Source organism: Setaria viridis, chromosome 8 (genome assembly GCF_005286985.2).
Source record: "Setaria viridis chromosome 8, Setaria_viridis_v4.0, whole genome shotgun sequence".
Classification (NCBI taxonomy): Eukaryota; Viridiplantae; Streptophyta; class Magnoliopsida; order Poales; family Poaceae; genus Setaria; species Setaria viridis.
In genome coordinates this window covers 352,005-375,452 of record NC_048270.2, presented here as the reverse complement: position 1 = coordinate 375,452, position 23,448 = coordinate 352,005, and the positions used below count along the sequence as shown (strand labels likewise).

Genomic DNA, 23,448 nt, shown 5'->3' with positions numbered 1-23,448 from the left:
ACGTACGCTTATTGGCAATAATATTGAGAATTGTATTGGCTATTCCCCACGTCGGCCGTCTTCCTTTTTTCGACGCTGACGCTGGCGGCCAGTGATGTGTTGGTTAAACTATATGATGTGTGGGTTCATACTTTGCACAAACTGTGGTGTGATCTGTGTTCCCGTGCTATTCTTCTGAGACTGCACGACTACTGCAGATGTGGATTAGTGTTGATGGTGGTAGAACAGAACGGAACAGAATGGCTTGTTTTTACTCTGCTCTGGGCTTTGATCAAATCGGATCCTAGTTTCTCAAGGTTTATTAGTACAAGGAGTACGAGGAGTACAAGGTTCTGTGTTATGCTACGGTAGTAAATAAAACATTAGATGAATGATCATAGATGGATGGGTTTGATGAGTTGCTCGTCTTTTTAATGACGAATTATATTGCTATAAATAGCGGAGGATGCACTGTCTCCTCTCAAGTATAAAAGTTCATTTTCTGAACCCACCACACGGTAGGTTACCCACAAATCTCTCTTGACCGTCTAAGCTACTACTATTTAGAGAAATCATGCCCATCATTACAAGCACCGACTCTCCACCAATTACAAGTCTTTTTTTAGCACATGTGAAATTCGCCTAAGAGGACATCAAGCTTTAAGAGCACATGTCGCACTACACTACACGATAGGAAACGAAGGCAAAAATTCTTAACTCTCCATATGTTTGCTTTAGATAGCTACATATAAAAATCGACGTCTACTGAAAAACCGGTAAATTCAACATAAATCAAATGTAATACAGGTCAAATACATCTGGAGACGAATCCGTTAATAGACTCCCTTTCACAAGTTACAATGTTACACCCACGGGGATGCAATTCATGCTTTGCGTTTCTCCTAGGCGCATATATATAGAAATTGGCACCTGCTTAACAAAGCAAGGCGGCTGCAATGCATCTACACAAGACATCAACAGTACTTGTAACATTGTCTTCCACCTGTAAGTGAAACTTTCAATCTTTCCAGGTCGACAGCACTAGTTAAAACATTCAGTCCTGAACTCTGACAAGACGCCACGCTAGTCGCTAGACACATCAAAAGGAAACGAAACGTGGAATTATCAAAACAGTAGGCGACACAGATATCAAGTCATCATATACAGGTAACTGAAATATCAAAGCCTGCTGAAGAAACTTACATTGTAGTTAATGGGAATGAAGTATCAGTGGATATGTACAGCACCAGCCGCTGCTCCAGCACTGCATGCGCAGTGGAACCAGACGTGAACAAAAACAAGTTGGGAGCACAAGCCATGGTTGTCTAACTGTATGTGCAGGATTCCCAGATATCTTACCACAGAAAGCAAGGGTCCTTGCTTAAATTTGCTATGAAAAGCAAAAGCAAGTGGTTTTGCTCCTTCTCCAGGTCCTCTAATGAATCCGCTGGATGTGCACAGAGGAATATCATCAAAGAATGGTTAAGGAATATCATTGAAACACAAGTTAATGATCAACACGATGCAGTAAATAGGAAAAGTTTGCTCTTACACTAGTGATAGTGAGACAAGTGGAGATCTCCTCACGTCATATACAGCAAGAAGGCCACGGTACATTTCATTTCCATCTTTGAACGACAATGCCAGACGCTCCCCTGAAGCATCCCATGCTAATTTCTCTATGCCTCGGCTAGATGAAGCAATGAAAGCACAAGTTTGTGAATCAAAGTAAGATTCTAGTTTAGGCTATAAGAATGGATGACCTTCCTAAATACAAAGTTTACTAAAGGAAAACATGTGCAGTGCAGTGGTAGTAAAAGGCAGATTCTGAAGATAATTTATGGAAATAAATAGTTGCATGCTTCCGTTAGTTAACAAGTGCTTGTCTTTTCTTGTGATCCTATAAACCTATGCTATATACATTAATAATGGATTCTGAATTAGATAATATGAGAGTGGATATACTGCATAAAAGATACATGGGAAACAAATTATCAATTAATTGCCAATGAGGTTAGTTGAAATATCATCAGCTCAAATGAGGATGCAGGATGGCAAAATTATGTGGCATGAGGTACACATATCAAGAGCTTATAATTCTAATGCCTCTGCCATTACCTTACAATCAGGGAGGAAATTTCTGGAAGTTCAACCGGTAGGAGATGGGCATCTGAAGAAAAGGAACACGGGACAAATTATCAGGATTCATCAGACAAATAGTACAGCGCTAGTTTTAGCAACAAAATTTTTGCAGGGATATCTGCACATACCTAAAGATGGTGGCTTAGATGAAAAGTGAATTGAGCCAAGTGTTGTTGAGTTAGAAAAGGATAACAATGCAACACGACCTTCTGGATCCCAATTCGCTCCCTGAGAGGAACCAAAGTAGAAATAAGCATACACGGGAAACAGACAAACAGTAGAACAGATACCATCCAATTTGTAAGGAGGGTACAATGGATACATTATGTGTTGCTGCCAAGTAGATTGGCCATGAAGCAAGATTATGTATTGCTATAGCTTAGATACAATCCAATCAAACTAAGCTTTATGCAATATTTACAATATTCAAATTACCAAACTAGAGTTAGTCACTATTAACTGCGGTGATGGCTCTCGCACCGCTGCGCTCTCCGCGCTCCCCGCTGAACCCCGTCACCGGTCCCCACGACCACCCCTCGGCGGCGGCCACTCCGACACCGGCGACCACCAACCCCACGACTGCAAGCGTCCGCGCAGTCCTGCTAGCTCCGCCTCCTCCGGCAATGGGGATGAACGTCGCTTCGTGCGCGCCCGCCGCGACTCCCCTCCGACTCCGCGTGGACGTGACGCTGTCGGCCGCACTCCCTCACCGCCGCGCCTTGAGCCACACCCCGGTTGTGCTCTGCCTGCCGCTCTCCCCATCCCCCGGATGGCGGCGGGTGGTAGCCATGCCACCCCACATCCGCGTGGCTCCCAAGTTTCGTCAACGCTGCAACTGAACCCGCCGCGGCCTCCGCTTCGCGAAGGGCCGTCAGGTTCAGGGATCTCCTCGGACGACGACATCGCCAATGCTCTCTACGATGAAGACATGCCCCCTGGCCACTGTGACAGCCGCCCGGGGGAGGTAACCTGCTTCTTGTCCCGGGACGCTGCCATGGACGCGGAGGAGGAGCGTCTCCGTTTCTCGCTCCTGGCGGCGGCTCCGGGTGCACCTGCCGACCTACCGATCGACAGTCTACGCCGGGCAATCGCTGAGCTGCCGGTGGCAGGGTCAGATAATTTCTCGGTGCGCCAATTCTGGCCTGAGAGTTTTCTGGTGTCCTTCACGTCGCAGCGCGCCAGGGACGCGGCCTTGGCCGCGCGGTTCGTGCCGGTTGGAGAATTCCGCTTCTCTCTCCGCCCATGGACGCGGCTGGTGCGGGCGAGCGCCGACACTTGTTTCTTCCGCGTTTCTCTGGAGCTGGACGGCATCCCCGCGCATGCCTGGTGCGCCCGCACGGCCAGGAAGATTCTTGCTCCTGGATGCTGGGTGGAGCAGGTGGTGCCCGCCTCCAGCGATCGACTGGACATGAGAACGATGAAGGTGCAGGCGTGGACGAACGATCCTCCCGCATTCCGAAGCGATGTAGGCTTTGGATTGCGGAGCATGAGCAGCAAATATCGTATGATGACCCGATGATGCAGCGTATTTGGGGGAACTTGCCGCCGTAACTAAGGCAAAAGAAGGGCTTAATCTACGACATTGTTATCCGGCTTCGCCATGTAGAGGATTTCCGCTCCCGCACGCCGACGCCGTCCCCGTCGCCTCCATCCAGTGATGGGGATTCCGGCTGCGACGGCGACCCCGATCGGAACTACTCCGGCAGGGACGGGTACGGTCCGCGACTGCATGGCTTCCATACAAGGTAGGGCTTCGAGGACGGCTCCTTCTTCAATTGCGACGACGTCAATGCCGCGGGTCCCAGCTCCAGGCGCGTCTCCTCGGCGCCGCCGTCGTCCGGGACGCTGCGGCGGGCTGACAACCTCACGCAGGCGCCCACGGTGGTGGCTCCTCCACGGCCGCGGTCCCAGGGCTGCCCGCCGGTGATGGAGGGGCCCACGTGGACGCCCACCACTACGGTCCGACCTACGACTGTTCCTCGTTCGGGTCCCGAGGCCATGGGCTGCCCGCCCGTGAACGACTGTGCTGGCACTGATACGTCCAGCAGGGAGTGTGACCTGGGCGCAACGCGGCCATGCTCTGCCGCCGTGACGTTGCTACAGTGCGAGTGTCGGGAGTCGGGAAGGCTGGGGAGGAGCCCACGCGCGCCTGCAGCTCCCTCACTTCCCTCAGCTGACCTCACGGTAGACCTGCTCCTGGCCTACCTGCCATCCACGCCCCCGCCACGTGACGACCCCATGTTGCTTGAAGCCACCCAACTGTCACTGTCGCCGGGGGGCCGGGCGCCCTGCGACGGCGGGCACGGAGTGTTGCAGGTCTGGGAACATCCGACCCCTCCCTGCACGTACTCTAGGCGTCCTCGCAGCGCCATGGGAACTCAGGGCGTGCATGGCTTGCCCAGCGTTCCCCCCCTCCTCCCGTCTGAGCATGAGCCGCCGGCGCGGGGCGAGTCCACGCCGTGCGCGGCACAGCAGGCATCACCATGATCCCCTACATCCTCCGTTGTGGCGCGAGAGAAAACGGAGGCTTTCCTCCACAGTGTTCGACTGTCCTTACAGCTCCCTCTGGCGGAACGCCCACCGGTCAGATCCGCACCTCTCATCGCCACGGTGACGGCCCGTCGTAGCAACCGGCTCGCTAACAAACCTCTCAATGCAGCCGTTCGCCCATCGCGCAAGGGTGAGATTCTTGCCATGAAGAAACTTGGTGTGCTGTCACAGGACGCAGACGAGGACTGTGCTACCCCTCGCAACTTTGACAAGTTCCTGTCTTCCACCATGCAACCACAGCATTTTGCTGCGCTCCGCGACATATTCCCGCTGGCCAATGAGCTCTCTAATGCCCAGCTAATGCAGATTGCGAGCCAGGCGGGAGAACTCAACGCCTAGGCCGCCGACTCCAGCATCTCCACAACACGGGTCGCCGCTGCCACAAATGGAAGTCGCTAACATAAATGTTCTGGTGTGGAACGTCCGCGGCCTGAACGCACGTTCCCGGCACGACTCGCTGCACAAAGTTGTATCTGACACGACGGCGTCGATCGTATGTATTCAAGAGACGAAACTCAGTGTAATCAGCGATCGTATGTTCTTCATTGGATCAGTAAAATCCCCGGCTTTCGGTTGTATCTGGCGAGCTTGGGCTCCACTTCGAGTTAAGCTTTTCATGTGGCTTGCTATGATGCAACGACTATGGACCTCGGCTCGCCGTAAGAAACATGGACTTCAGAACTGGGACGAGTGCTGTCTTTGCTACCAGGATCCCGAGACCTCTGACCATCTGCTTGCTAACTGCAGCTACACGAAGCAGGTCTGGCACTCAGTAGATCAAATGACAGGCAACGCCTCCTTCCTGCCAGCCCCCGGTTCTTCAATGATGGATTGGTGGCTGCTCCGAAGGCGAAGCTTCCATGGCGCCAGGAAGCAAGGGATCGACACCACAACTACCTTGGTCTCCTGGCGAATTTGGAAAGAGCGAAACAGTCGTGTCTTCAACAGAGATCCGCAATGGACGCCGCAACAGCTAGCAGCATCAGTCGCGGAGGAAGCGGCGCTCTGGTTCACGGCCGGGGCGCACTGCTTGTCTAGTGTAGGATGGCTTTTTGATAGTTTGTAACGCTATCTCGACCGATGGTGATGGTCGTTTACTGTCTAGGAGCTCCCTTCTCGCGTAATTAGCCCCTAGGATCCCTGCTACCATGTGCGTGCGCCCGGTTTCGGCCCGTGTTGTATGAGTACTATCTATTTCTTCTTAATTGAATGATGCGCAGCTCTCCTGCGTATTCTAGAAGAAAAAAAACTATTAACTGCAAACAAGCATCTATATTGTTTCCAAAAGAATTTATCCACCAAATAAGCAAGTCTCATTTCGCTATTCTTTTTTATAAAATCAAACTATTGTCAGCTGTTGGGACTACAAATCATTCAGAAACTATTGAGAATAAAAAAATATAAGGTTGTTATGGATAAAGAAAATAAATTGTATTTGTATTGAAATCCAAGGTTCATATGCTATTTGAAAATAGGTATGCTCCTTACGCATCAGTTAGATGCTAAAGATATCAACTTCAAGATAACTTATATGATAGCCTAACTGATCCCATATAACCTCTAAAGGAACAAGAAATCTATAAAGTGCATTAAGTTGCTCACTCCTTCACTAAGGAGTATTGTGCTCCAATGTCAAAAAAATGTTCAAAAAATAGGTATCTAGGACTGAGTATCTTACTTACAGACACATATCCATTAGATGAAGACCAAGGTTCTGAAGTCCATGTGTTTGTCTCCCAGAAGTGAAAAGTTCCATCGCTAATATAAAATGAATTTTGTAAATCTTTGGAAATATTAGTAACTAGAAATATCAAAATCGAAATGGAAATTGACCATACAATTTAGCAGCTAGAAGGTAATCTCCACTAGGTGACCACCGCAGTAGTGATATATTACTTAATCCACGCCGTATAGGAGTACCCAACCCTGTAGCAAAAGAAGAAGCTTTCAGATATAAGTACACAGTTCTATATCAACTGGGATTCGTTGTCTGAATTTAGAAAAAGGTAGCTATGCCTACCTTGAGAAACATCCCAAATTGTAAAAGATGGACTATTGCAGGAGGCAGATGCCAAGTATGTGGAGATTTGTCAAGGAAACTATATATACAAGCGGTTAGTTCTCCCCACAAATAACTACTACTCCTTGTAAACTTTCATGTATGCACAGTGGATGTAGACATCAGGAATTCAGCAAAAATTGAATTTTATGCAGTTAGCCCACATCAATATTGAAGTTTAGTTTTAAAACAAGATATATGAAAACAAACGATAGCCTTTGCCAGATGCTTATGAAAATTTATATCAAGGATATCTTCCATCAGGCTTCCAACAAAGTGCACTAACTTGCTCAGCAGAAGAATCACGAAGAACATCCACCAGTATCCACTGATCACCAGAACGAAAGGCACTAAGGGAAGAAGAGGTGACCCCAGCTTTCATGAATGGAGCATTGCCAGGATACGATGCTGACCAGAGGCATATCCCTCCCCTAAAAAGAAAATGATCACCTTAATCTAAAAGTAAAATATGCCAGCAATTATTAAGACACGACAAGAGTGAAGCGCCGTGTTAAAGAGCTATATGATCAGGCAGTAGTAATACACACTTGCAGGCAACTGCAATCATCTTGCCACTATTTGGTCTCCACTCAATTGCCTTAACATGGTCACTTGTCAAAATGCACGGCTCTTTAGCATCTGTTAAAAGGGTTGGTCATTATTATGTGCTGCAACTAAGTTGATGGATATAGTTCAGATCATAATACAAGAAAACAAGGTAGGCAGATCTCACCTGAATCCTCAAAGTCATGTACTGTAACCTGGTTCTTCCCAGACACAAATGCTAGACAATGCTTGTGCGGATTCCAACTTATTTTCTGGGTGTCAAATTCTTGTAGCAGATTTGGCTGGTAAAACAGAATGACTATTCATGAGCATGAGTATAATGATTTTCTTAAAAAGAATCACATGGAGGAACTTAGCTAATTCAACAATGAGGAGGCAAATACAGGGTGCTGGATAAAAACTTGAGGCTTTAATTTTGAGATAACTTTGTAATGACAGCAATTTAGAAATTATGATGGGAGTGATCAGCAAATCCATTCATAGATCCACAGCTAATGCTAACATTACTATGCGAAAGCTACTGAACCAAGTTACAATCATGTAGGCTCACTGTGGAGAAGTGAGAAACAGGCAATGCATTCAGCCTCTGGGACTGGACATTGACATTTCACATTCTTTTACAAGAATATAAAAAAAATTCCTGCCAACCTCTTATAATGCACACAGAAATGGTTCAAGTGTGCAAGTCTCTGTGGGTGGACAGAAAGATACTTGGGGCACATTGGAGTAAATAAAGTAGTTCAGATACAGCAATCCAACTCACTCCTTGTGGAGGGAAGATCATCCGTTTGAAGAACTCTGATATGGAGGAAGTCGCACTAGCTGCGGGTACATTCTCATTGGACTCAGTTTGCTCAGCAGCAGGGGCCTCGCGGATGTGGGGAAGAGCGTCTGGCTGGAAAGGGATGGGGCTGAAGACCATTCCCTGCAAATGCCAAGCCCCAAATTGATAAAATCCGTCGGTCAGGTAAGCACAATTCGCTTCTCGTAAACACAAGTAAAGGCGAAAATTTCTAGGAAAGTGAACTGACAAGGACATCCCCGTATGCTTCCTTGGCGCGGTCGTCGGACAAGGCATCTGCCGCAACTGCGAAAGAGAGACCAGGGAAGGGGGTGAGATGAGCACAAATCGCTGATACCAACTGATTCAGAGGTCGTCGAGCAGTAGGAAATCGATTAGATGGGGGGTAGGCACCTAGGTCGCGGTTGATCTCGCAGACAGTGACGGCGCCGGGAGGAGGGAAGCTCGGCATCGTCGGCGACCCGCTTGCTCGTTCCCTCCCTCGCGCCTCGCTAGGGTTGGGGACTCCGGGTTCCCAATCGCAGCAAGGAATGGGGATCGAACTCGACCAATAGACGAGGCAACGTCGGGGGTAGAAGCGGAGTGGCTGGCGCGCGCGGCTGCGGAAGCAGCCGATGGGAGAGAGAGGGGGCGGCGGGTGGTTGGTCGGCGGCGAGGCGAGGCTGCTCTGCTGTTGCTTAAACCCCCCAAAACAGTAACGTATGAGCCCAACGGCCCAAGAGGCAGCCAGGCCCAAGAGAGAGCTGAGAGCCCAACAGAACCCCCTACAAAATGATGATTTTGCCCATGTAAACCCCACCACCTCTCTCCCTCCTCTGCTCCACACCGCACGGGCCCTTCTCCCTCCGCCCGGCCGCACCTCCCCCGTTGCTCCACACTGCCACCCTCCATCCGGCCGTGCCTCCCCCGTTCCTCCTCATTGCCGTAGGGGTCGGTCGCGCCCCTCCACGTCCAGGTCGCCGGCGGCGAGGGCCGGGACCCGAGCTTCCTCTTGTTAGGGATTGTGATTTCTGCATACTATTGGAGGGAGTCGTGTTTTGATGGCCGTCATGAAAGAAAGCGCAGGGGTACGAAAAACTATAAATAACAAAGACTCGTGAGAAAAGGAAAACATTGGACGGAGTCAAGTTTGGGCCTCGACTATGAAGAAGAAGGGTACCTGAGACCTGAATCATATCGATTGCCTAACCAAAGCACGGAGATAACATTTCATATAGGAGGCAACGCAACTTGGGTCGATAGTCTGGTCTCCCTTCCGGGCGGACTCCAGACACGACTTGATCTCGGATTCCTCCTCCCTCCCTCCCTTCTCGGAAAAATGAAGAGGATATCGTGTTGGTTGGAAACTGGAACACAGGCATACACAATCCTGCACATTTATACCAGCATGCTACTATGCATTTCACAATCACTTGTTTAACATACCCTATTATATTTAACCACCTCAAGAATAATAATAAATAAATACACTACGCAACATGGCGCTAACCAGCATGCTACCCTGCCCCATACAACACAAGGATACAGTCACACATCTCCTCTACCTACTGCGTGGTCACGCTCTTCGCCAGATTCCTTGGTTGGTCCACATCGAATCCACGGAGAACTGTCAGATGGTACGCCAGCAACTGAACCAAGCAAAACATAACAAATTTTGTTCAGTCAACCGAATTGCACGTAGTGAAAAAATGCAAAGGAAGGTTGGAAGATTCCACAGACCTGTAACGGAATTATGTTAATCACGGGCTGGAGACAATCTGCAACCCCTGGAACTTCAATAACTCTGCAGGATCCATTAGAGCATACAGCAGATGCATCTCCCTTTGAGCACATCACTATCAGGCGCCCTTTGCGTGAAAGTAGCTGCTGGATTACCGATTGTTGCTTGCTGCAACAGGTGGACAACTTGTTAGGCAAAACCTTGTTACTAATAATAAAACCAAAAGCCGAACTGGTTCCTTTCCAAAGTGCTCGATTACCTGAAGCATGCATCACGTGTTGCAATGACAATGATGGGAAGGTTTTCATCCACCAGTGCCAGCGGTCCGTGTTTCATCTCACCAGCAAGCATGCCTTCGCTGTGCATCAGCGCAACCTCCTTGACTTTGAGGGCGCCCTCTAGTGCAGTGGCATAGTTATAACCTCTTCCGAACACAAGGAGGGATTCTGAATCGATCAAGGAAGAGGCAAGCTCCTTCATCTCAGCATCAAGTTTGAGAACTTCACTGACACAGCCTGCATCGTAGAGTACACACGTTCAGGAGCATCAGTCAAAAACAGCATTTTGCTTGGCAGCATAATAAACTTTGTATCCATGGCAACATACTTGGAAGGCTGGTAAGTCCACTGATGATAGCATTCCTTCTAGCTTGAGTGGATATTTGATCAGATCCAATAGCCAAAGCCATCATCGCCATGGCTACTATTTGACTTGTATATGCCTGCAAGATTGGCAGGTATGTTAGCACATAAGAATTGAGATGGTAAAAAAAAATGAGGATAACCATTACAGCAAGAAAATTTTAATAGACCAACCTTGGTACTGGCAACACCAATCTCACAACCAGCATTGATATGAACTCCACAATGAGTTTTTCTCGACAGTGTGCTTCCAACAGTATTTGTTATGCCAACACAAAGGGCTCCGTTTTCTAGTGCATAATCAAGAGCAAGGAGGGTATCTGCTGTCTCCCCTGACTGACTGACAAAAACTGCAGTGTCTTCCCTATAGATGGGACCTTGTCTGTCCAGCAAGTCACTTGCAACCTCCATAGTCACAGGAATACCTATTATCCAATAAAGCAAGAAAAAAGGACTTAAGCTACAGGATCGTTAACTAAATTCTAATCACTTTGAGGAATTCCAAAATTTTCCCATAAAGGCAATACAGCTGTAGTAATTGATCAGACCTACCTGTCAGTTCTTCCACAAATGGTCTTGCAGCTAAGGCAGCATTGTAACTTGTACCACAGCCTATAAAAACCACCCTTCTACAGCGCCTAATTGTTTTGAGATGTTCCTTCAGTCCACCTAAAAGAACCTCACCATCCTTTAGCCTACCCCTCATTGTCGTTGTCAAAGAATGTGGCTGTTCATGGATTTCTTTTTGCATGAAGTGATCATAACTTCCTTTCTTTATTTGCTCAACTTCCATCTCAAGAACAGACAATGCTCGTTGCACAGATGCTGGCTTCTCTTTGTGAGGGTCAAACTTGAGGATTGACACACTGCCATCCTGCAATGCTTAAACCAATCAGGCATAATAGAAGGTCGGGAATTATATTTCTAGGATATAAAATCATGGTGGCAGGGAATCAAGAATAGCATTTATGATATCAAGGTCTACAAAATCTCAAATTAAAATAGAGGAACCTTCAAAAACAAAAATACCAGCAACTTAAAAACCAGAAAATGCATGTAAACTAACAAGCAAGCCTTTAAAGAATACCTTAATATGAACAATTTCATTATCTTCAAGAGCTAAATAGTTCTTTGTATGTTCTACAATAGCACATAGGTCACTGGAGAAGAATAATTCTTTGGGCTTTCCATTTGTTGTCAAGGCTTTGACATCATGAAATGGTTTGCCATTTTGTTGACCACTCAATTCCTGGAAGGCAAGAGAGCATGACTTGTATATTATAAGGAAAGAATTCAAATTCAGTAAAGACAATTATAAGAACCATACAAGTGCAATAACAAAATGTGAATTACAATCATGTAAAGAACATATTACTGAAAAGGTCACTCATAAATAAAATCAATCTTGAACTACTTAACTGCATGGTTCTTAAGATCGAACAGTGTTATTACTGAAAAGGTCACTCATAAATAAAATCAATCTTGAACTACTTAACTGCATGGTTCTTAAGATCGAACAGTGTAGAGAAAAACATGTGGCAATTAACAGGTTCATTACTATATTGAGTACAGGGTGGACCTTGTAAATAATTTACCTTGATGAGAAGATTGTTATAATAAAAGTCAATTCTAGGATACTATTCCATCCAAATAATGGAATTAACATCTTCTTTAATGCTTTATGTTTATTATGATGCTGTTTTCCCTGTCACATATTTTTGAAGTAGATGATGACAAGAAAAGGTTAATTTAGTGCCTCACTACAACAGAAAATGAATCTCAGAACAAACATGCAAAAAAAGAAAATTACTTCAGTTTTCTCATACTAAACCTACTCAATATATCAAGGGTATAAGAATGTTATTTCACTTACATTGACACCAAGTATCAGTGTGCTCCCTCGTTTGCATGCAATCAATTCATTTGGATAGTGTGGACTCTTAAAGATAAGTGCGTAGGCTCCTTCCAGCTGCCTCATAACTTCCATAACAACTTGGCTAAATGTCACATCACCTGAGGAAATGAAAAACAATGTAAAGAATTTCTTTAGCGAGAAGTCACAGATGAGTTCAGTCAGCAATTATATATTCGGTAATGCAGCAGTAAGTATTCTTCCATGTTTAAGGAACTCTCTTGTCAAGTTTGAAATAGTGTGGCGCCTAAGAGTCTCTACATTCTACTAGAAAGTGTTGTGCACAAATAGCATATATGTGTATCAACTATTGCCTTATCTACTTCTTGAGGACAATATTAATGTTCTAGCCATAGTGCAATGCTCCAAGGAAATAATTTAACAGCCCTGAAAGAAAACAATTTTAAGAGAAACTACAGACTAAATGGCCCAGATAAATATCAGAGGGTACATCTTTTCTGCTTTTGCTTATGGCAGCAATATTGCAATTTCAAGATAAAAGCGCATTACCTTCTTCATCATGAGATTTATCGAAAACAAACTTTGCTAGTTTAGGGATGACTTCTGTATCTGTATCAGACTCAAAGGTGAAACCATGCCTAGTTAGTGTCTCTTTCAGGACCTGGACAAATAAGTCAAAAGATCAAGTTAGAATTACAATTTACCATGTTATCATACGATGCCATATTAGTGTAAAATGGTAAATGATCACATACATTCAAGTTTCAAATGGTTGAGGCTTGAGTGTCATAAATGTCCAATAAATATAAGATGAAATTTAAAATCTAACATTGAGAATTGTGAATCCTTATTTACACAATTAAAACAAAAAAAATCCAGACTGTGGCGAAACAATCTTCAGAACTAAAAAAGACAGTTCTTGATATTCCATTTGTTAAACAGTAAATAATACTGCAGTAACTGTTCCTTAGTACCAGTAATTTTATGAGCTTTTAAACTGATGGGCAGATTCCCTCCTTAAAAAATAGGAAGGAAAGACATTCCATGTGGAGGGGCTCAAAGCATAGACTTTCACATGGGGCGCAAGTTGGTACAGGCACGTGGTTTCAATGATCCGTGTGCACTAACAACTGTAAAGATCATATAGAACAAAACAAACAATACGCAAGGATTCTATCAAACAATGTCACAACAAGTTTATGATGATGCCACTATATGAAACAAACAATACAGTTGTATTATAAAATATCACAACAACAGAGTAAGCAGACCTCATAGTTGGTGATGATGCCATTGTGGACGACCAAGAACTCATCACTGGCACCAGAAGATTGGGGGTGGCTGTTTCTTGGAGCAGGCACACCATGTGTGGCCCATCTGGTGTGGGCAATTCCAGCATGCACATTGAATGCAGCATCCAGGTTCACATCCTTCTCATCGACCTCTGAAAAACGCAAACATGAAAGCTGGGGTAAGATTTAGCTTCTGAGCACTCCGACAGTTCATGGGTACGTCGAGTACCAAAAGTGCGATGGAAACTTTGTAGCATGGACTCGGAAGGAGATGCAAAGGGGATGTCTTCGAGTGCCAACTTGCATAAGATATTGACAAATGTCACGAAGAAAGAACCCTGATTGATCCGAATGGCCAATTCAACATTTGGAATTTCATAGAACCATGCATAATTCGAGATAATGAGAACAGGGATGCTGAATTTTGGGAGTTGGCGATTCCAGTAGCAAAGAAATGGCAGGTGATAGCAGTAGAAGTGTAGAACTATCTAACTTCTAGAAACACGTCAGCAGGTAACAAAATTCCCCCGAAATTGGATCCGAAACCCCGGCCAAAATCGAAGCTTTACAGATGGAAACAGGCAACTCATCCCCAAATAAAACAAGTCGCGAAAATATCCTATCTTTGCGCCAGGAAGCGTTCAGGGACGAGAAGAGAACTGACCGGAGTAGACGGATCGCACGAGGTTCTCGATCTTGCCCTCCTGGCGGAACACAAGCGGCGGCGCCCCGGCGTACGGCGCATCAGAAGGGGAAGGAGAGGAGGAGGACGCGGGGCGGTCCGCGTCGAGCGCGATCCCGGAGGAGTCGTAGCCTCGGTACTCGAGGCGGCGGAGGCCGTTGAAGAGGACCTCGAGGATGTAGCGGCGCTCCCGCGACACATTGTAGTTGAGGTAGGCGAAGATCCCGCACATCCTGGCCGGGGGGGCGGGCCCTTCTAGAACCTTGTGCTCCGGAGGACAGAAAGGTTCTAGGCACTACTGTGGGAGGGGCAAGGAATTGCTGGGCTGGTAGCGGTGATTTTCTACTGTACAGACCCGTACGATACGAGAAGAAAAACGGTTTTGTAGTTCCGTCGGCCGGCCGGCCGGAGAAGACGACGAGTACGGACGGTGGAGGAACAAGGGAAGAAGAAGCCGCGTCGTTTCGAGGGCCGCCGGGGTGGACTCGTGCCAACACACGTACTCCCTCCATACTCTCGCAAAGGAAGTCGTTTTTGACAAGACTTGGATCAAATATTAGGAATATAAATTATGAATAACTTTAAGTTGTTGAGTTTGAAAATGTGAAAGCCATATAAATAGATTTATCTTGAAAAATACTTTCATAAAAATATACATATATCACTTTTTGATAAATATTTTTATAAAAATAAGGAGTCAAAGTAATACTTTGGAGACCGTGTTGCTATCCAAAACGACTTCCTTTGCGAGTACGGAGGGAGTATTCTATTTGAGAATACGAGAGGGGTTAAATGGAAATAATCGGATCCCCATGGTGTTAGGCAGCACTCCACCTAAAAAAATAGTTCTACTTCATCAATTTCACAAAACTTCCTGCCAAACACGTTCAGTTCCACAAACTTCAGCTCCAGAAAAAATTTGAAGGCTAATAGTTAGATCCATATTTTTCCTGAAGTATCTCGAAGGGTGTAAAAAACATCAGTTTTAGACTTTCTCGTGGAGTTGGGTGTTCGCCGGTTTGCCTGCGAGGGAGCGATGCCCAACCCTGTTATACTGCTCTAACAATCTTTGAGTTTACTCTTACAAGTGTTGCTGCTGTGTGTATATCTATCCTAATTAAGATAAAAAATTTTAATGATTAGATGGTGATGATCATGGCCGTCGCGTGGGGTCTCGCCAGGATCCGGGAGGTCCTTCCAGGCGGATGTAGTCGTACATGACCCCCAAGAACTCGCCAAAGGCCCTGCTCTGCGTGATGCTCAACCTGTTCTCGCCTTCCTGCAGCAGGTACCCCCTGATTGGGAACTCGAAGCTCCACTGCACGCCGTGGATGCCGTGCCGCGCGATGGCGTTGCCGCCGCCGAACTCCGGCGTCGTGAACAACCCGCCCCCGTTCACGTGCACCTAAATTCAGAATCGAAAAGCGATCAGATCGAGTTCAGTACGTTCAGAATTGTATTACAATTACAAGCACGATTATATTCAGTCTGCTGCAACCTGCAAGGATTATTCGTACCTGCAGTCTGGACATCTGAGCAGCTGCAAGGGCGATGCGCAGCGTGTAGGTGCCGTCCGCGACGACGTGGTCCAGGTTGAACCTTATCTGACGCGTTGCTGGCACGTTGCCATTGCCTAACTTCCTTCAAAATCGAACATGTACAAGTCTGAATTGAAACATGCAGAAACGAAGAGACAAGCAGCACTGACAGAGCTCTTGAGCATCAATACCTTGTGACATGCGCAAAGAACCAGTCCTTGGAGTGGTCGCTCTGACCGACCGTGAGGCTCTGATCGCTGTCAGGGTACAGCCTCGTGCCATATGCTTCCGTAAGCCATCAAAGATGAAGAGCTTACTTTTCCCTGTGCAGAAACAGCCGGTTGGCGTATCTGGGGTCGACGTCAGGAATGAAGAACTCCGCGGCGGTCCCGTCCGGGACTCCGATCTCCCACAGCGTCGGGCCTGATCTTGGAGGCAAGAACACGAGATCACCGAGGTCGATGGCGCAACCTGGCGTTACGGTCACAGCACAAGTGTACATGTAGTCTCCAAGAACCCCGGGGACCCATGCGTAGAGGTTGTACACCCCTGCCCGGACATTGCCAATGGTGAAACTGCCGCAGGACGTGGCCGTCGTCCAGAACTGATAACCCTGCACAACAGTACACATCACAGCATCAGGTGTTCATGATCTTGGCTGAGTTGTGCCACGAGTTCAGAACCACTTCGATCAACTTGCAGTCACGGAGCAGACCGGCACACGTACCTTGCACTCTGTCGCCCAGGAGCCAGGCTGCCCGGGCGCGGCGAGGCCGATGTACGCCATCCGGGTAGGCATGTCGTCCTTCCTCATGAACCTGTCTCTGACCATGAGCCTTCCGGTGACGGAGCCCCTCTTGCCGGCCTTGGCGAAGTCCGGTGATTTAGGGAAGCTGTACGGCCACTTGCTGACTTCGGTTTGCGCCTGCGCCTTGGCATCCTGCCAGAGAGCCCGGAGATCACCGTGTTTCGGGCTCGAGTTGAGGTAGATGAAGACTGGCCCCAACACCTTCTTCCAATACTCGCCACCGCCGATGTTGAGGACAATGTCATCCCCAATGTAATGCGTTCCCAGAAACATCTGATATATCTTGATTGAAACTGGGTTTTAGACTTGTAATTCAAAGGAATGTCAGAAGTTTTTGTTACAGTGAGGGAGGTGGGTCCGACGTGGGAGGTGAGTTCCCTCTTCATGGGGCCGCCGCTCTTGAACTCGTTGCTGGGGGTGATGACCCAGAAGCCCATGGGGTTGGGGTGATTGCTGCTGATCCATCCATGGACGACGTTGTCCTTGTTGTCCAGCGAGTACTGGTACTTGTCATCCACCTGAACAAAATTCAGAGAGGCTCATGGTTCTGTCTGAAATTTTAACTTGTTCTAGTAGCAATGTAGCATGTCATGCATGCTTCGGTAATTTACCTCTCCCTTGAACTGTGGCTCCTCAGGGTTAACGAGAAGAACAGCCTCCTTGTAGGCCAGTGCAGTGCCTCGAGGCTCGTCTCTGTCTGCCGCGCTGGGCATGTATCTTTGTATGTCGTCTGAAATCGCCATGTAGTTGAACCTGAAATACACACGTTTGTTGTAGGCCAAAAAAAAGTCAGCTCAGGCAAGAGAATTCGTGGCAAGTTCAGAGAAATTGCTGGTCAGTGTCTTAAAAAAACAAGATGGGTACTACTCACTTGTCCGTGTTTAGTTTGAAAGCGAGCCGAGCCTCTGAGATGTTCATGGCAGGCCAGTTGCTGGTGTGCTCAAAGATGGCGTAGCAGTAGAACCCAGAGCTGCCTTTCAGCATCACAAGTCTGAAATGAAAGTTTCATTTTTGCAAATCTCAGTGATAATTTGCTACCATTTCACGAGGGGGAAAATTTTAAATTACGTAAGTTTGGTCGTTGCGGGATATGAATCTGAATAATATAATTAATTGCGCTCACCTCTTGTCAATGTTGAGCCGAACACTATCTTGACATGATGGGTTATATGTACTCCTGAAAGAAAGCTCCACTTGCTCCTGGCTTGAGGATATGACCTTGAACTCTGTACTGTCCAACCTGTACATCAAATGCAGTTAGTTGCTTATAAAATCAATGCAGTTAGTTGCATCCAAAAGGACCCAAGCAGTTGCTGCACACGCACAAATACTTTCGTCAGCTGCACTAGGACCGTGAGGTCGACTACATTGCAGTTCGTCCTATGACTTGGAGATCGATTGGTATGTTTCAAAATACGGGATATTGCGTCTTGGTTGATCCTCTGTTTGCAGCTGCGCAATAATCTCTGACCGTGTTGGCTCTCATCCTATTGCCATGACCGTCAATTCACTTGATTTGAGGTCAAATTGGGTGGTTCTTACATCGGTTAATCCCCATCCTTTCAGCGCACATTCATAGAGTACCTGGCTGAATTTGCTGTCTACAAAATGCAGCGTCACAATGTCTAGATTGAGAACCTGAATGGTCTTCTCTGTCTGACGGCGCTGCCATAAACCCAAGTCGTTATTGGCAGCAGCTAGGAGCAGGTATATATGGTGTGTCCGGTCAAGAGCTTTTAAATTACAGAAAATTTATGATATGTTGTGAGACGCAACTAACGGTGACCTCCAACATTGCAACAGCACATATCTTCTTCTTGATGCAATGATAAATGTAGCAACTATAGCAACAAACAACGGCATCAATATTAACTAACAGATTTCCAAAAGAAATTTAACCAACAGAGCATGCAACATCTACTTTGAGAATTATCTAGAGTTGCAGACATGCCGGTGATGAGGACACACCAAGGAGGTGATGGGTTAGTGAAAAGATTATGGGGTTGATGATGAGCTGCATGCACTCACATGTCGATCATCCCTCTTGGGTGATCGGAGCCGGGACAGTTCCACACCACATCCCAGTACCTGCATGCATCATCAGATTTTGTATGAACAATCCATGCTTGCCGCCATTAGCGCAACAGTAGTACAGATGAATTAACGCACACTCCAGTAGTATATATGCATGAGTTGTATGCATTTAAATTACCCTCCCGAGTTCTCCTGTCCGGCGTAGTGCAGCAGGTTGCGCTCGCCGTTGTAGCCGACGGCGGTGATATGGCCCTGCGGTTTGGACAGCGTCACCTGCACCACGCCATTGTCCACGAGCACCTGTATGCATGCACAAATGGCGATCGAGGAGGAGGAGGAAGAAGAAGAAGAGGTAAGAGATTGAAGAAAAGGATCGGAGAGGTAAGAGATTTGTAGTAGAGGCAGGCCAAGCCCGGCCGGCCGGCACGCAGACGCCGGGCAGTCGTGGTACGCGCGCGGTGCACTTGTTAGTGCGCCCTGAACGGACGATGCATGACTTGACGACGACGTTGGACGGGAAGGTCTCGTAGCTAGCAGCTTGTTTCAAGGATGAGCAGCCGCCTCCGCCTGCCTGAGCTGACTATTTATATACATGCACGACCACGAAAACCGATGGGCCGGCCGGTGACGATCGATCCAACCAAGGAAAGGAGGAGGATTAAGCACTTGCAACAAGAGCTCAAGTTGCATTGCACGGCCCACTTGCCCGTTCGGCTTTTTATAAAGGCCGGCCGGCGGCGGAGCATGGCTCGACCGGTTACCTCGCCGTTGCAACGACGAGCTCCCCCACCCGCCGGAGACGTACTCCCTCCGTCAATCCCTCGATCCGGTTGCAAACTATCATTTTTTTCAAGAATACGCAGGAGAGCTGCATATCTTTATATTAAGAAGACAAAAAATGATAGAATGTCCGGTTGCAATTAGGAGTACATCTCTTACATCGTCATACGTCGGCAAACTTTGATGAATTTTGTATATACAGCAGGGACCAGATCGACGATCTCTCATACAATTATACATCCAATTTCTTTGCATCCAAAACATATACGCAAATAATAGTCCAAATTCGTTCACTACTAGACAGATTGGCATGACTATGGACCACCAGATGACGATGTTCCTTGATCCACTGACTTGCTAGTGGTGGTTACTAGCGACATGCTTTCTCACAGTTAATCTCACTGTCAAGTTCCTTCCTAGCTAATAGCCACCAGCCTTTTTGACCTTGTTTGATTGTTGCTTCAATTGCCTTTTCCATTGGAAAACTTCGCTTTATTGTCAAATTGATTGGATGCCCATTTTATATACTTTTATGGTGGGGCTTCCATTAGTATTGAGTACACTGTTACTGGTGCATGTAATTTAGTGGCTGAAATTACCGTTGCTGTGTGTCCTCTGATTAATAAACATAACTATGCACAACAATGTACAAAATATCTCATGCAATAGAAAAGATAATAATAAAACCGATTTGACAATTCATCAATAATCAAATGTCAGAATTACAAATAAATGTGAACCACGGCACGTCTCACAGGGTTCTTGATGGTCATAGAAAAAATCCTTTTTTATGTTAAATTTTAATACTTGTGTACCAAAACTTGTTCGGAAGTTTGAACTTGTTTCCATTTTGTTAAAACTTGAAAACTTAAATAACATATGAATATTTTATCCCCAAGAGCAATTTAATTAATAGTTCATCATCAACTTCAGTGGAAATAAATGAACCAAACCAATATGAGTCTGTAATTATCGATATATGTTCCAAGAGAAACATATATGGGTACGTATCCGGTGGAAACCATTTACCCTATGCAACTTTGAAAACTATCAATCAAGGCCACAAGATGCTAATCCAATGGAGGTACAGGGAGAAACGGACGTCTGGCTGCAGGGGGATTCAGAAAAGTAGCTGGTGGGCGGGGGGTTAAGCACAAAATAATCCCACCTAGGCTGGACAAAAACAAGGGAATGCTGCCAGTCTTCATGACATTGCGAAAATCTTCATGAATTCACGATGTTGCCTCCTCCATAGCCTTGGCATCTATGGAATGGCACCGGCTACAAGGCCCAAGAACTTGAGCTCAACGCCCGGGGGTACTTTTGGCTCAACGTATTGCCTTATGTTAAAAAGTGCCCTTTCGGAATCCTGAAGATCCATTGTGCCCATCGTCCGACACCTATCAGTTAAGGAGTGCTTCCAATCATAGACAGGGGAGGTGTCCAGCAGGATGAATTGGAGCGATGATGCCGCGCTCCTGAGGATGTGACATGTCAGCTCAACCAGGCTCTTGGAAGAGCAGAAGCCGGTGATGGTCGCCTTTCTCAAGCTTCGGAGGCCACCATGGCGGAATGGCATAATCGCCACCCTTGATCGCATATCATACAATCTGAAACCAATTTGAATCTGCATACATAGATGCATCTCCATGTTAAATTTGTTGCTAGTAAGACTTAGGATTGACGGTTCTCAATCTAGCTAGTTTCTACCAACAAAACTCATCAAGAAAGCAGGTTCTCGTCATTTGTAATGGCTAAGTAAATAAGTTATTAAATTGTATAGGAGATGAATGTCTAGCAATTAAAATACATGAGGTAGCATATACAGGTAGCAATTAAAATACATGAGGAGATGATCAAGATTCAAGCGCTTACAGGTAAGGTGAAAATCTCCAAGGCAACACAAGCATCCAAAAAATGAGCCAAAGAAAAGAAGTCGTAGCCTTTGAAAAATTCACCCCGTTTGCCAAGGCAGATAACAAGATGCTTGAGGTGCTGAAATTTGTCAAAAATTGCTGGTGCCTTCAATTTCTGAAAAAAAATTAACAAGCAAACATCCTCACAATATTGATTATCTTTGGGATGATTCTATCTTGTAAATTGTAAATGCATGCAACATGCACAAATATTTGGTTGTACCTCGTTTACCGTTGATAGCATAAGCATTTCAAGATTTGGCGCAATGGAAGGGACATTGCAACCTACATACTGGATCAAGTCCGGCATGCCCACAACATGCATGAGAAGCTCCTTTGTCTCCAATGAGTCTCCAAGTGAGAAACTCGACAAAGGACACCCATTGTAGTTAAATGCGGAGAGATTCAGAGCATTGATCTCAACTGTCTGTAGCACTTGGCACATGTGTAGTTGCACGATCCTGAGCTTGTGTAGAACACGTGGTATCTTCAATGAGGTTATCATGCTGCATTTGGAGAGGTCCAGCCTTTCCAGAGCAAAGCAGCTGGAGAGAAAGAACCCTACTTCATCCCCGGTGATTCTAACATTATGCAGGCACACTGTCGACAAGCTCCTTGAGCAACCAAGCAGCCTAGGACCCTCTGTGGGATGGAAGTCACACGAGGCGAGGTGAAGAAACTAAATTGAGGTCAAGCTGCTCCCAGCCTCATCACATGACATAAGCGAGCTGGGGAAGTTATATTCCAGTTCATAGCATTTGGGCAACAATACAGCAAGCTCGGTAATTCCAGGCTTGATAAAGGCTCGGAGCCAGCCATCGAGAAGGTTGATGTCAATGTCCTTCTTGGAACAAGTAGAGAGGTTAAGCTTGAGCATCTTCACTCCAACGCCGGAGTGGTTCTCAAGAACATGTTGTGCTTTGCTGAAAACGTATTTGCCTCTATCTTGACTCAGCAAGAATGGTTGTCTGGTCACAGCCAGAGATTCTTGATTGAATGCCAGGTTAGGGTAGCGCCTCCAGAAAAATAGAAATCTATGAGACACGCAAGCCGCGCGAGCCGCATCTCGCATTGTCATCAAGGAATGTATGTGCTGGAGGGCATCCTGCGAAAGATGTCGTGAGTAGCAAGTATAATTAACTAGAATAAAAATGCTGGTTTTAGTTTGGAATAAAAATGGTGGGGGTTACATAAATGTATATAAACTACCTTCATTCGTTCTCAAATAAAATAATTAGCTTGTTCTTCATGCCTCCGAGGATCGGCATTTGTTTCCCACCTAGATTATATAAGTTGGATTATGATCCAATAGTAGTAGGGTAAAAAAGCATCGTGAGACCACTTTGGGACCCATGAACTAGGTCTAAGAACGGGCCAGTTTATTTTAACGTTACTTGATGTAGTGTGCGCAAACACAACTGAAACTAGGAGGATGTCATGTATGATTAGTAGTAATCAGCTGTGCTGAAAGTAGCTAGGTGAGTACCTCCGGAAGCTCTGGCACGGTTCCTTGGGAAGCAGCCTCATTAGCCTGGAGTGGTTGATGAGCAGTGCAGGGTGCGCCGCCATTTGTTTCATCTGCTGCAAATTAAAGCAACCCCCCGTGTGCATATGTCATCGCAATCCGTTTGGATCATCAAGTGCGTGTATGCATGTGTATGAACATGAATGATAATCGATGAACCAACGGCAGGTAAAACTTAACAATCGAAGTCACGATCCGATGTGATGAGGCAATTCAAGAAGCTAAAACCAAACCGGCCGGAGGCGAGGGGGCAAAGCACGTACTTGTGTTTGCGCGTGGGCGGCGGCGGAGACGGCGCGGCTGCCAGGAGCACGGGGATGAGGTTTGGATCTCCTCCATGCGCTGCCGATCCTCGGAGGCTCGGATCGGATCTCCCTGGGAGAGTCACCAAGTTAGGCAGGGGCAATTGATTCGTCGGTCGCTAGGGTCCCGGAGGAGAGACACGAAGAAGAGACGGTGCCAGGAGATGCATCTTCGAGGCCAAGAGGCCCAGACCCAGGCAGAGCTTCATACACTGGGTGGCCCAAATAGAGCCCAAAC

At 46.5% G+C, this 23,448-nt stretch overlaps 3 protein-coding genes and 1 non-coding gene across 4 annotated transcripts; all 4 read right to left on the bottom strand.

Moving 5' to 3' along the window:
- Positions 1 to 742: 742 nt before the first annotated feature.
- LOC117833300 (aladin) lies at positions 743 to 8,763 on the bottom strand. Its single transcript, XM_034712741.2, has 15 exons — positions 8,493 to 8,763; positions 8,329 to 8,384; positions 8,061 to 8,222; positions 7,464 to 7,578; positions 7,279 to 7,369; positions 6,985 to 7,161; positions 6,692 to 6,750; positions 6,510 to 6,597; positions 6,354 to 6,429; positions 2,250 to 2,349; positions 2,098 to 2,149; positions 1,532 to 1,669; positions 1,339 to 1,426; positions 1,183 to 1,243; positions 743 to 1,069 (listed from the first exon to the last, which is right to left on the bottom strand). The coding sequence occupies exons 1-14, from the start codon at positions 8,548 to 8,550 to the stop codon at positions 1,190 to 1,192; spliced, it is 1,314 nt and encodes a 437-aa protein (XP_034568632.1). The 5' UTR covers positions 8,551 to 8,763; the 3' UTR covers positions 743 to 1,069; positions 1,183 to 1,189.
- A 696-nt stretch (positions 8,764 to 9,459) lies between these two features.
- On the bottom strand, positions 9,460 to 14,784 carry LOC117833299 (glutamine--fructose-6-phosphate aminotransferase [isomerizing] 1). The gene is made up of 11 exons (XM_034712740.2): positions 14,290 to 14,784; positions 13,605 to 13,777; positions 12,883 to 12,994; positions 12,334 to 12,473; positions 11,548 to 11,709; positions 11,013 to 11,334; positions 10,635 to 10,885; positions 10,426 to 10,540; positions 10,079 to 10,334; positions 9,819 to 9,987; positions 9,460 to 9,727 (listed from the first exon to the last, which is right to left on the bottom strand). The coding sequence occupies exons 1-11, from the start codon at positions 14,537 to 14,539 to the stop codon at positions 9,644 to 9,646; spliced, it is 2,034 nt and encodes a 677-aa protein (XP_034568631.1). The 5' UTR covers positions 14,540 to 14,784; the 3' UTR covers positions 9,460 to 9,643.
- A 510-nt stretch (positions 14,785 to 15,294) lies between these two features.
- Positions 15,295 to 19,847, bottom strand: LOC117833166 (probable rhamnogalacturonate lyase C). The gene is given in 11 exon segments (XM_034712585.2): positions 15,295 to 15,712; positions 15,825 to 15,948; positions 16,037 to 16,458; positions 16,573 to 16,926; positions 16,995 to 17,171; positions 17,265 to 17,406; positions 17,525 to 17,644; positions 17,777 to 17,893; positions 18,682 to 18,741; positions 18,866 to 19,224; positions 19,839 to 19,847. Coding segments are annotated over 11 exon segments (2,136 nt in total). The 3' UTR covers positions 15,295 to 15,460.
- Positions 19,848 to 20,410: 563 nt separating this feature from the next.
- LOC117833596 (uncharacterized) lies at positions 20,411 to 23,393 on the bottom strand. The gene is made up of 5 exons (XR_011899070.1): positions 23,172 to 23,393; positions 22,870 to 22,964; positions 21,607 to 22,488; positions 21,343 to 21,498; positions 20,411 to 21,094 (listed from the first exon to the last, which is right to left on the bottom strand). It is a non-coding gene; the product is annotated as an uncharacterized protein (transcript).
- Positions 23,394 to 23,448: the final 55 nt, after the last annotated feature.

Coding starts and splice junctions, on each gene's coding strand:
- LOC117833300 (XM_034712741.2), bottom strand. CDS start 8,550: ATGCCGAGCTTCCCTCCTCCCGGCGCCGTCACTGTCTGCGAGATCAAC. Junction 6,751..6,984: donor TGTTGGAAGCCTGATGGAAG/ATATCCTTGATA, acceptor ACAAATCTCCAC/ATACTTGGCATCTGCCTCCT. Junction 2,150..2,249: donor ATCTAAGCCACCATCTTTAG/GTATGTGCAGAT, acceptor CCTTTTCTTCAG/ATGCCCATCTCCTACCGGTT.
- LOC117833299 (XM_034712740.2), bottom strand. CDS start 14,539: ATGTGCGGGATCTTCGCCTACCTCAACTACAATGTGTCGCGGGAGCGC. Junction 10,886..11,012: donor ATTTGTGGAAGAACTGACAG/GTAGGTCTGATC, acceptor ATTGGATAATAG/GTATTCCTGTGACTATGGAG. Junction 9,728..9,818: donor TTAACATAATTCCGTTACAG/GTCTGTGGAATC, acceptor TGCTTGGTTCAG/TTGCTGGCGTACCATCTGAC.